Source organism: Bemisia tabaci, chromosome 9 (assembly GCF_918797505.1).
Source record: "Bemisia tabaci chromosome 9, PGI_BMITA_v3".
NCBI classification, from domain to species: Eukaryota; Metazoa; Arthropoda; class Insecta; order Hemiptera; family Aleyrodidae; genus Bemisia; species Bemisia tabaci.
In genome coordinates this window covers 25,180,936-25,194,323 of record NC_092801.1, presented here as the reverse complement: position 1 = coordinate 25,194,323, position 13,388 = coordinate 25,180,936, and the positions used below count along the sequence as shown (strand labels likewise).

General features: G+C 38.9%; 1 protein-coding gene across 7 annotated transcripts in view; it reads right to left on the bottom strand.

The window, feature by feature from the left end:
* Window positions 1-2,608: 2,608 nt before the first annotated feature.
* The window catches only part of LOC109037766 (arylsulfatase B), a 29,086-nt gene continuing 18,306 nt past the window's right edge, over window positions 2,609-13,388 (bottom strand). For all 7 annotated transcript variants that reach the window (XM_019052591.2, XM_072304101.1, XM_072304098.1 and 4 more), the window contains exons 8-12: window positions 11,356-11,487; window positions 10,200-10,342; window positions 9,267-9,409; window positions 8,084-8,214; window positions 2,609-5,628 (exon numbers count right to left, since the gene is read on the bottom strand). In XM_019052591.2, the coding sequence (XP_018908136.2) occupies window positions 5,391-5,628; window positions 8,084-8,214; window positions 9,267-9,409; window positions 10,200-10,342; window positions 11,356-11,487 (787 nt within the window). In that variant the 3' untranslated portion in view covers window positions 2,609-5,390. The remainder of the gene's footprint in view (window positions 5,629-8,083; window positions 8,215-9,266; window positions 9,410-10,199; window positions 10,343-11,355; window positions 11,488-13,388) is intronic.

Genomic DNA, 13,388 nt, shown 5'->3' with positions numbered 1-13,388 from the left:
ATTAGCGTTTTTACCAAGGTCCAGTAAAATTACCGAGAAAGTTCAACAATTTTACCGAGATTTCTCGGTAAAATTACCAATTCCATAAATGGTAATTTTACCAAGAAAAAACTGGGATCAAATAGAACCCTGAATTCTTGGTAATTTTACCCTTTTTTTAGTAAATACACCGAGATTTTTTTTCAGTACATGTCTCTGATCACCTCCCCTCTTGTATTTTCTTCGCGTTCGTACTTGCATTTATGCCTCTGATCACAAAAAACCTCAATGGACTGTTGTAGGGTTTTGAGTTACTCCGGGGAGACGACACTCGGACGGAAATACGGCAAACTCGATCCCAAAACGATTGGATCGAGCATCTCAAACTCTTCCAGAGGAAAGGTGACCCTTGCAAGGCACTTGACGACGCCTCGTCCAACACACGTCGAAATGGCGCCACCTTTTTCTGCATCTTCGCCATGCACGGCTACAACAAGCTCCCGGAGTATGCTCGTCCCAAGGACTGCCGCAACGCGCGGGAGGGGGGCTGCTACCGCAAGACCAGCTCGAAATGGAGGTGCGGATTCAAGGTTGACGCACCGCCGAGGACCCCATCGACCTTCAGATGTTTCTTCAGGGCACCAGCGAGTGAAGGCGTCTTTAGGCGTCTCAAATACTGCATCAAGGGCCTGAACCTCAACCCAGCAAGCTGGGATGATCCTAGACTTAGCTGAGCATTCTTAGATCGAATGGGTCACTAAACCATGAACGAATTTTGACTTGCGAATATAGTTTTCTGAAGGAAAATGACGCGTAAAACACGATGCGCGATTAAAAACGCGAACAAGTAACTCAATAACCGAGAAATGCGCAGTTCAAATCGCTCAACTTATACGCAAATTTAAAACGCCCCAGTTTCGCGCCGGGCCGAATGATGTCATCCGGCACCAATCAGAAGCGGGCACGGGTTTCTACGACTTCTGCCAAATGTCTATCTACTCCTCGTATGTGAGAACAAAATTAAAGTCGTACTTATATCTTTAGAATTAAAGAATCGAATCTCATTTATGTTATCTCTAGTGGACAAGCAATAATTTCACAAAGAAAGACGTTTTATTTTAACACACGTCGGTGGAAAATGAGAGAAGATTGCAATTTGACTACCGCAGTACATCACCACCGTTAGTTTCCCGCCATTCGGGTGCGTTTGAAATGTCTTCCCGTTTTTTGAGTTTTCAAGAGCGGTTTTCTCCGCGATCTCGGCTCCATAAAAATTCGGAAAAATCACCACATTATCTACTCACCTAGTACTTTCAGAATATTAAATAAAATAAACAAGGTTTAGTGACCCATTGGAGTACTTTTATACGGAGAGTATGGACAACTCGATTTATGTAGCTCTTAGGGCCCAAGAGGGCGACAACGTGAAAAACGAGAATCACTAGAAAAGTGCCACTGCTTACCTATACATTTGAAATATTGATCAATACCACCGTGCTAAGTAAGAACGCCGTAAATCCATCAATATTTTTCTTCGTTTTTTGGAACTTGACGCTTTATAAAATTAAAACTGTTTTACCCATGCACCTCAAATTTTCAGGTTAAGTTCTTGATAGTATTTGCGAAAGAATTCCGTAAAAAAATTGTCCTGAGGTACACAAGTTTTTCTGCTTGTATGGATTGTTGCCAAGAAATGTAAAATGGCGTTTCCGGCGTTTTTGCAGAAAAATTGGCATTTTTTAGTCGTAAAGCAAAGCTGATCGAGATGCGACTGCGAGTGACTAACAATTTCTCCTTTGAAAATGTTGTAATGGATACACTAAACAGTAACATACTGAAATATATGGAATAATGCTACTCCCATGCGCTGACACTTAAAAGTGAACTTTTGTCACTACAAAATCGTAAAAAAATATATAAAACTAATTCCAGTTTTGTCACAGTATTTTTATATCAGATATGTTTCAGAATAATGCCGTATTCGCCCATTTGGACTTTTCATTGTCTATTTTGTGAGAAATTTTCCTTTAATGAGATGTTTTGAGAGGTCTTTGCCTACTGCCTGACGCATGATAGGAAAGTTTTGCAGGTTTCTCAAAAAATTCGTCTATCTAGGTCGTGAAACTGGTTGTCCAGGTATGCACGCATGCGGTTATCACTCTCTCGTTTGAATATTTTGTAATTTATAAATTCGAAGGTAACAGTTTGAAATATGGAAGTGCGGTTTCTTTGCGCTGACACTTAAAAAAGAAAAGAAAAAACTTTTGTTCCGGCACAGTTGAATGAAATAAATAAAATTGAGTAGTAAAGTTGCATAGAACTTTTGTTTTAGTGGTTATTGTTTAGGCTTGCGGTCCTTCATAGACCACGTAATTTTAGATGTTGTATTCGAAAGATGACCTTTATTTTCTAAATCATTTAGAACACTTTCCCTCAAAAATTGAATTTTAGAACAAGAACTTCATAAGCTTATGAAATTAATTGTTTTATGCAAAGTTTTATGAAAAGTTTTATTTCTTTCTATTTTTTTCGTTTCTTTTCTTTCTATTTTTCTCTAATTTATATAAAAATGATAAACAGACGTGATGCTATGAAGAAACACTGTGGTAATGAATACAACCAAAGAGAATAGACTACAGGAAAATCCTGTATGCACAAAGCTTTTTTTATTTATTTGTTTGCGTACAGTTCGGTTTAGAAAAAACTAGTCCAAATATGATTATAACATTTCTTAAACGAGATCATGTGTGGCTATTATATTTGGCGGAATCTAGGACAAATAAATTACAACTGGACGTATTTCTGTCAAACGGAACTATGTGCATGATGACATGAGCCTTGTTATGCATATACCTTTAGGGGTTTCAGGGCTCATGCTTTTAATGAACATAGTTCCGTTCGGTAGAAATAAGCGCAATTGCTCTGAGATTAAGGTTTAATAAAACGCAACATTGAAGGCATTTTCACGGAAAAAAATGGATTGCTGATGTAACAATTAAATTGATAAAAAATATGTCCGATATGATTCAAATGTAAATTTTACAATATTGGGGAGCTAATTTAACCACTAAGATGTGCAAATTAGCAATTTTTTATTGTAAAATCTACATTGAAACAAGTCGGCCTTTTTTTTAAACTACAAAATTGTTGAATCAGCAGTTTCATTTTTTTAGTGTTCCACAAAATCCCTGATTTTTTGCAAAACAAGGAGAGAAGCAAAACTTTTTATGACAGTTTAAAGTTTGAAATTCAAAATTTTCGTTTTGATAAGGGGCCATTTCAACTTGAATCCAACTTCTAGGCTAATAAATTTAGTCGGATTAATATAAAATCTTACTCTCGTCATGACCACTAAAATAAACCAATCCGTCCTCGATTTTCCTTTTAGCTTTGAATGAGTATTTTCTGTGAAATATTCAAGTTCAGGCTACACTTAAAAAATTGCTCTCCGGAAAAATTTAGCGAGGTATTTTTTCCAGTGGCAATTCTCCCATGTTTGCATTACTTTTTTTACGTCATTTATATTCATCATGAACATTGATCCTAGGTAAGACACCACGTGTACATTTGATAGTTACACACACGGGCAAATGGAGAAAAAACAGAAGTGACAGTTTGCGTGAAATGGGCCTGTTGCAAACTTTTGCTAGAGCAAAACTAAGAGTTGTTTCCTACAGATAATGCCTCAAAAATCACGATGAGCGCATCGGCAAAGTCTGAAATGCACTCATAACTTCACAATCTGCGTAAGAAATTTGCGATTTTTTGAGCTTCCCGCTTCGAAAACGATACTACGGTACAGGTGAACATTTTGTTAGAGGAGTCGTTCCATTGGCGGCAATACTCATCATGGCCGACGCCAGTCCGCCGAAACACGTATGATGGGACGAGATAACACCTGAACAGGATTAAACCAGATAACAATCGGCGTGTTTACGTTCATATTTTCCTCGCCCGCCTTAATTGACCTTGAGTTCTCCTCGAATTACGCGAGGAACTGCGCAAGCGTCGGCCATGATGAATATTGCCGACGATGGAGCGACTCCTCTAACAAAATGTTCACCTGTGCCGTAGTATCGTTTTTTGAAGCGGGAAGCTTAAAATAACGCAAATTTCTTACGCAGATTGTGAATTTATGAGTGCATTTCAGACTTTGCCGATGCGCTCATCGTGATTTTTGAGGCATTATCTATGGGAAACAACTCTTCATTCTGCTCTAGCAAAAGTTTGCAACAGGCCCATTACCGCTGGGAGAGTGGACGTAGTGCGTGAATTCAAATTTTTAACAAAAAAAACTATTTTAATCTAGTTGGAACGAGAATTGGAGCTTAAATACTCAAAAGAAAACACTCTATTATCTTAAAGAATACATAAGGCACATACTTATCCATTTTGGAGCTAATGGTAAGCATACAATTTTGGTATTTTCCACTTTTTCCTGACCCTTCCGGTAGTAATAGTTACATTCCGCGTTTTTGCAAAACTTTTGATTTGGCGTGAACTCACGATCTCTCGTACAGATTCGCCAACGTGGCACCGGAGCTTAATCCTGTAAAAATGTTAACAGATCCACCAGTCATTTTTTCCTCGTAAACGACTTTTCCTGTCAGAAGAATGAAATTGGCTTCACGAAACAGATTGCATGTACTTCCCTCCAAAAAGACACAAAAAACTCGACATGCCACCGCGAGAGTGGTATGCAAAAAAAGAAAAAAAAGAAAACAGAAAAAATCTGTTTCCTCATTAAAATGGTTTTAATTTTAAGATCGGTCGTAACTTGTATGAGTAAGGCAGACGATTTATACTGCATGTTGTCAATTTCCCCCTTTTTTCACAAAGCATGTAGGATGAAATTATAACTGCTCCTATCTTTTTGGAAGATGGGAGAAAAGTATTTCAATATGTCAGAAACACATTCGAAATGGTTTTAGAGCTTCTTCTGATGGGAAAATTATCAAGAATGTATACTGTTTTTTGTGGTATGGGCCTCATTTCTAGGACATTTTCCATGCATCTATCGTAGTGTTGGGGATTTTTAATAGATTCTCTTGAAAATTCGATTCTTTAACTGGGAAAAATCGATAAATTGCATCGATTTGGTTGCGTTCGATAAATCGTACAAATCGAGTTTTCCTCTCAAATTCAAATTTTTGCCTGCCCGAATGTTTTAAATCTGCATGTGAGTCGATCTTCTGGACCCATTATTTTAGCAAGCTTCCCGGAAATTTTTGTTAGATTTTTTTACGGGTGCAAATTTTGAGCCTTCGTACTTTCCGAGTTTATACATCGATTTTTTTTCATGATTTAAATTGATAAAATCGGATTCTAGAGGAGAATCGAATCGATTCGATTTGTCGATTTTTGCGAAAAAATCCCCAACACTACCTCATCGTCGTTTCCCACAAAGTCGTTCAAATAACTCGTCCGCCGTTTCTGGAGCAGGCAAAGACGGCCTCGGTAACCGGGAGAAGGGGTTCTCCTCTGGGTGGGATATCGTCGGGGAGGTTGAGGTAGTCTCCGAAGTTGGTCCAGACGTAGTTCCAGTGCTCCGGGTTCCCGCGTTCGTCCAGAGGAAGGTTCCCTGGAGGCATGGAGGTCCTCTGGAACTTGGCCAGTCGGTTTTCTAGATCCCTCAACACCGCTGGATTCCTGCACAAAATTAGAGAGTGAACGCATGAATGGACCACTGGACTCCGGATGGAATAAAAATGGATCAGTAGGGAAAAGTGGACGTATTTCTGCCAAACGGAACTATGTGCATTAAGACATGAGCCCTGAGACCCTTAAGAATATATGCACATCAGGGCTCACGTCATGATGCACATAGTTCCGTTTGGCATAAATACGTCCAATTAAAATAGGTACTTAAGAGTTCATTTGGATTACATTTTGCAACAAGAAACCACACTGGGAAATTAAAAACACATTGGATCTAGAGTCCAGACTCTTAAAAACATCGACAAGAAAAGATTCTCTTGATTCAATCAGATTTAAGCTTAAATAAAGAACCAAGCCTCTTAATTTGAGCGGATTTCCTTTTGATTTAAGCTTAAATCTGATTGAATCAAGAGTCCTTTTTCTTGTCAATGTTTTCAAGAGTCTGGACTCTAGATCCAATGTGGTTTTTTTTCCAGTGCACTATCTATATGGCTCCTCCATGAAAGCATCTTTCTGCATAGGAAAACCAATGACACATATGTTGTTTCTAAAATGAGCCAGAAATAGTGGTTCCTTATTGCAAAATGTGGTCCATTTGAAATTCAGTGTACCTGCTTGTTGCTTTGATGAACGTCATCGATAATGCGCGATGAGCATAGACTATAGAAATTCATTAGCAAACTGAGCGCCGTAAAAATCTAGTGTCTGCCTTTTAATGAATTTTAATTGTTTTTCTGTCACATGGCATCACTTAAAATTGAAATATTCTTACTTGTTTGAGTTCATTTGGATTACATTTTGCGATAAGAAACCACTATCCATGGCTCCTCCATAAAAGCACCTTTCTGCTTAGGAAAACCAATGGCACATATCGACGGTGAAACTACCAAACCACGTATCTCGTTTGCGGTGTTTAAAAATCTACGCTCGCATTTTATTTTTTTGAAGTCGACCAAAACAATATCATTCCTTGAAATTTTCACAGAATTTTCTCCGCACAAAGAGGAAAAATCACAGAAATTTTCAAGACTAGACGTTAAGTAGTTTTTCATTTAAAAAATAAAGTATGACAGGAAGTCTGCGACGTCGCAAACCGAGATACGTGGTTTGGTAGTTTCACCGTCGATATGTTGTTTCTAAAATGAACCAGAAATAGTGGTTCCTCATTGCAAAATGTGGTCCATTTGAAATTCAATACACCTTGCCTGTTGCTTTGATGAACGTCATCGATAATGCGCTATGGGCATAGACTATAAAAATCCATTAGCAAACTGAGCGCCGTAAAAAGCTTGTGTCTGTCTTTTAATGGATTTTAATAGTTTTTTTGTCACATGGCATCACTTAAAGTTGAAATATTCCTACTTTTCTTGTAAGGTGCCGATCAGGTTCGTACTTTTTCCTTAGAATACGAGTAATGGGACACACGAACTATTCTGCCGTCTAAGTAGAACGCCGTAATGAACTATCAACACATTGCCAGTTTCCTAAATAAAATACAGTTTTAATAGCGAAAGTTATGATTGTTTTTATTCTTTTTTTCCGGACAATATATTTGCTTCGCAATTTATCTAAAATACCTGCAAATTTCAAGGAAAAATATGCTTAACTTTCCTCAGAAATATATGTTATAATCGAGGAAATCTGCGGCAACTCGCGAATGTTCATACGGCGTTTTTCCTTAAGCAGCATTAGACAAAATTAGAAATATAGCAACGCAAGGTAGGTTTCGTCATAAAAAAGAGACACGAAGAGTCATATTTCAAGTTGAGCAAAAAAAATTCCAGGTAAAACTGATCGACGTGTTTGTGAAAAAAGCGTAGTGTATTTCATATCACTCTCTTCAGAAAAATCTGGAAAATTGAATTCTGAAATCTCCAACGCATTTTCCCCATGTTTTCGAGCTATTATCGATGACAAATGAACCCCGTATTATTTTCCAAGTGGGCCTCAGAAAGTAGGACACCATTCGATCACCATCAGCGACGGACACTAAAAGTAGAGGTACCACTCGCCGGATTTCAAATTGCGACTCGTTGTTTCTTTTCTGTTTTTGTTTTTTTTGTGCTGTGGAGCGGCAAATTACCGCTCTCGCCTAAGCCGCACAGTGCTCGAGTCATGATAAGGTTGGAGAATGAAACTTACTAAAACCAGCAATTTTGATGTTTAATTCGTAAACGTTTCAAATGTTTTGGGGTGATTGAGAGTAACCATTTTCACAGAAACCGATGGAACCATTTTTAAAATCTCGATTTTGTGCCTTAACAGAGTTGTAGGAGTCTTTAAAGTCGCCAAATTTTGGTCCGACCTCCCATGAACGACATCCCTTGGGCCGTGGACACGCAACAGAGGATCCCCAGTCTCCGTCAGTCGTAAGCGACCAATAAAGGCAGACGCCAAAACCGCGAGTACGTTAAGAAAAACAAAATATTTGAATAAGTTCTCTTACGCTTCAGCCACGTTATTTCTCTCGCACGGATCTTCATCGATGTTGAAGAGGCACGGACCTTTGTTGGGATTGCAAGTGGTACCGTTCCGACTCGAACAAACCACTGTTGATTGTTGCCTTAAACTCCGGATCTGAAATCACAATCAAATGTTGCACGATATTTTAGTGAGGATCCCATGCACAAAATCGACGTAATTCTGCTAAACGGAACCAGAGAGGTGGGAATGAAGGCGTGTGCTGATTAGTCGTATATCAGCGCCTTGATACAACTATTCGTGTCCAGAGACTGTCCGTGTTGCATATACCCTCATTTGAAGGCGTTTGCAAACTCAAGACACGAGCTAGGAGAGCCGTACTGCCGTGCTAAGGAAGAACGCCGTATGAACGTTCGAGAGTTGCCAAATTTCCTTGGATAAAGTGTTTATTTTGGAGGAAATGTATGAATATTATTCCTTGAAATTTTCAGAGGTTTTAGATCAAATTACAAACAAAATTATCTGAGAAACTGGTAGGCAAATATCCAACAATTTACCTGAAAATTAGTGATTTGCCAGGGGAAATTTGGCAACGCCTGAAGGCTCATATGTCGTTCTTCCTTAGCACGGCAGCATATGCCGCATTGTTACACGTTTCGTAAACGGAAATGGAGAGGTCTTCCAGATTTACTCCCTAAATACGCTCCCATTTGACACATCGTCGCTACTCTGACGTAAGGGCGTACCTCCACTCCCACATGAGCCTCAAAAAGCGTAAAGTTACACGGAGGAGGATGCACGTGGAAATCGAGATACGCCCTTACGTTAGAAGAGCGACGATATCTCTGCTAAACGAATCTAGAGACAGGTGAGAAAGAAAATGTTTGCTCATTAGTCGATGGCCGGAAGAATGAATGGGAATTATAAAGCGCTAGTGACGTCAGCGGTGAGGATGCCCGGCAACTTGATCTTTAACTTATGAGCCTTAAATTTGTTTCGGGATTTCTCCGGGATTAAGCCGAATTCTTCAAAGCACGATATCTCTGTTAATATTGAGCGTAGACCGATTTTACTGTCTTCAGCTACTCTACAAGAATCAAGCATGAAAATACGATTCTGTGACCAGCGCAACTGCCCCATTTATATTTGTCACGAAAAATTTCACTGATTAACTTAAAGCTTAGGAATTTAGAAGCTTGTTCAAATACCTTTTCAGGTGAAGCACCTCGATTCATTTTCTGTAGAATTTGACTAGTTTTGCTGCTGAGAACTAAGCTCACATTGTATCCATTCTCTGGGCCCCGTTCTGAAGGGCCGAATATGGCATCTCCGATCCCGCGAAACACAGTTCCTGAAAATGTTAACACAATAAAATGTATGAACTATATTGCTAATAAATTATGTACATAGTATCGATACTTTTCATCGTGGCAGATAGAAAGTGTACGGTATTCAACCCTTCAAAATGTTCGTATTTATTGTTCCTTCGATTTAATTTGCGGGTTGCTTTTTTTTTTTTTGGGGGGGGGGGGGGGGTCGGATCAACCAACAAGACTGGTTTGGTCTACAAAATGTTACTTTGTGCTCTGAGTCCCGTATTAGCACCTTCAGGTAATTTTTCATACTATGAAGATGGGAGGCTATTGTTGCAAAAAATACATTTTCGAATGCCATTTTCGTTTGTGCGGTAATGCATGTCTTAAGAGGCTTGAGTCACCCAACATTGAACGCGTTTTCGTGGCTTCGAATTCCTCTCGAAAATACGGGAGTAATTCCTCTGAATATAGTGAACTATCTACTTTTAAAATTACAAGAGATATAAAATCGTTGATCGCGGTTTCGCGTTTTGTGTTATTGCCTCTTAATTTCCTCGCCTTTGTAGTAGCGCAACTTGGTGGTGATTATTGGCGGACCCAGCAAATTGGCAACATTGGTTCTTCTCCATTAAAACCTACAGAAATGTATCAAAAAGCCAGGTACTCCGACAAGAATCGCTTATTTTACATAGGTTTAAATTGAGGAAATCCGGAGTTGCCAAATTGCTGGATCCGCCTATGTGTGATTTTCGTCTCAAGATCACTTCAATTCATTTCAAAGGGAGGTCCAATAAGGAATGAATTATTTTGGATTCAGAAGCTCACCGTTCACATATTTCCATTTTCCGTAACGAAGAGCCGCATTCCCATCGATTTGGTCGATGTTGTGGAGTATCGTTGTTGTGTTGTATGGTTTATCGTTAACCAAAGCGTCCCAAACGTCCCTCCCGTCTAGTTTACTGCAGCCGCTGTTGGGGAAAATGGGTTCATGATGAGTTTGCGACAAGGGCGTGGCATGATGCGACACATCGATTGATCTGCCATTTAAACCTACACCGAAAAAAATTATATCGACGGTGAAATTACCAAACCACGTATCTCGTTTGCGGTGTTTAAAAATCTACGCTCACATTTTATTTTTTTGAAATAGACCAAATCAATATCATTCCTTGAAATTTTCACAGAATTTTCTTCGCACGAAGAGGAAAAATCACAGAAATTCTCAAGACTGGACATTAAGTAGTTTTTCATTTAAAAAATAAAGTATGACAGGAAGTCTGCGACGTCGCAAACCGAGATACGTGGTTTGGTAGTTTCACCATCGTTATGCTGTTTTAGCATCTCGGATGTCAAAAATGTGTCTTGTGATCCCAAGATGCTACCTTTACTGCCCCCGCAGTTGACTTTTCATCCTGTGAATGCAAATTCAATTGCGTGGGCAATCAGAGCAGCATCTCAGGATCACCAGACACATTTTTGACATCCTAGGTGCTAAAACAGCATACCATTTTTTCAAGTGTATGGAAAAGGATAGATAAATAGAGTGTTCGCAACGAACACCTTAAAAATCGATCTTTTAGCATAGCATCCGATGACATAAGTTGATAATCGATCATTCATGCCTCGCCACTGGTTTGCGATGACCTAACATTCCGAATTGGTGATTACCCAAGGAATATAGAGGGAGATTCCTGACGGGCAGTTAAAATAATTGGTTTAAGATTACAGTGAGCAAGACATCTTAATTAAATTTTGTGCCGATTATTTTCACTCGCTTTGATAAAACAAACAAAAAGAATTTGTGACGAGAGTTTCCCTTGCAGGATAAAAAGATAATCGAATATTTAAACATTACAATTGAGATACACTCTTTTTCATTTTTTTCCGTTAAAATAGTCAAAAAAAAATTCAATCGGAAGAATATAATTAAGAGGATGAACTGAAGTAAAGAGATAGATAATTTGCTACCGCAGCTGCTCACCGAATTTTCCTCGAATTACTATCCGCTGGCAGTGATCGTCGTCGATCATTATTATCGTTACTATCGTAACCATAGTCATCCTCAGTGACAGGAGAGTCATCGTCCACATCGTCATCTTCATCACTCCGCGGACTGCATTTATGGAACAACATTAAAATGTATTATCAGAGCAGAACCTTTGCTTCGTGATGCAATCAGAGGCGGATCCAGAAATTTGGCAACACCGGATTTCCACCATTTTAACCTATGCTAAACAATCGATTCTTATTCGAGCCGCTGCCCCCCCCCCCCAAAATATCGATACATTTCCATCGGTTTAAATGGCGAAAAGACAATGTTGCCAATTTGCTGGATCCGTCAATGAATGCAATGCATGAGAAAGTTATCGGTACGCGTGTTGGTAGAAACTAAATTCCCAGAAAATATGTGAAAAGGCCGTTCCACGGGAAAGCAAGACGAAAACTGTTTATTTTAGGCTCCAGAACACGTAGATTTTACGGTTCAGGAAAATTGAGAAAAGTTACGTGATATTGACGCATGTTATGGGCCTGTTGACAAATTTTAGCTAGGACAAAAAGGAGAGTTTTTTCTTATGGAAAGTTCGCCAAAAAAAGTGAGGTTGATTTAACATTCACTGGAAAAAAAAACACATTGGATCTAGAGTCCAGACTCTTGAAAACATTGACAAGAAAAAATACTCTTGATTCAATCAGATTTAAGCTTAAATCAAAAGGAAATCCCCTCAAATTAAGAGGCTTGGTTCTTGAATTAAGCAAAAATCTGATTGAATCAAGAGAATTTTTTTTGTCGATGTTTTTAAAAGTCCGGACCCTAGATCAAATGTGTTTTTTTCCAGTGTTCTGGTTGTAAAAAAAGTGTTTAGGAGCTTATAAAATTCTGACTTACCCGCTACAGCAGTTACTTAATTTATGCCAAGATGTTAAACTAACCACTGTGGGGCGGATAATTCTGCATTTTATAAGTTCTCGGACACTTTTTTTACATCCAGAATGTTGAATCAACTTCATTTTTTCTTCGATGTGGTTCCAAACTCACGATAAGCGCATCAGTATAGTATGAAATACATTCCTAACTTCACAATCTCTGTGCGAGATATGCATTTTTTTAAGCTTACCGTTTCAAAAACGATACTCCGGCACAAGTGAACATTTCGTCATTCAATCTAACCCCTGCGCACCAGGATGCCACGCAATATTCAACATGGCTGACGCTAATCCGCCAAAACACACGTGACGAAATGGGATTCTATCCTCCGGCGTGTTTAATCGTCATATTTACGATTTCCTCTTAAAGTCGGCATATAGCTACCGGTATCTTATCATGCAAACGGTACTTATTAATTGCCATAGGCTTAAAAACATCTAGGTAGCATTGAAATCAAAGGGATCCTTGGGTTGCTTTTACATCAAGGAGTCACTGAAATTGCCATGTTGTTCCTCCAGTTTCGTATTTCACAGCAATTCACCATTGCAAATGCGCGAGTCTATTTTTAAAAACTCCTAATTGGACATATTCCTGCCAAACGGAACTATGTGCATTAAGACGTGAGTCCTGAGACCCATGCATAAGGATAATGCACAAAGTTCCGTTGTGCAGAAATACCTATGTCTAATTTAGATACGCCCTGGTAAAAATTGGCGATAGGAGCTGCGTTTCAAAATACACTAGGAGTTCTTATAGCCGACAAAATAAGGCTATTGAAAATCATATAGCTGGCTGTAGAAAGCGGAGCAAATCATGCAAAGCCGGGCTATACGTAGCTATAAAAAAGTATACAGTCGGGTTATAGTTCCTATCGCCGGGCTTAATACTGGAACTACCTTAATATTTACAAAACACACATTATATTTTCCTTTAAAACATATTTTTTGTTTTCATCAATTAAAATGAGAATAATCCATACAGAGTGTGCAAACATTCCAAAATCATGAGTTGAAAAACGCTGACTCCGCAAGATTAAGTATCAGAGCCTAACACAAAGCGGAGCGGCGACGCACTGGCGCCTACAAACT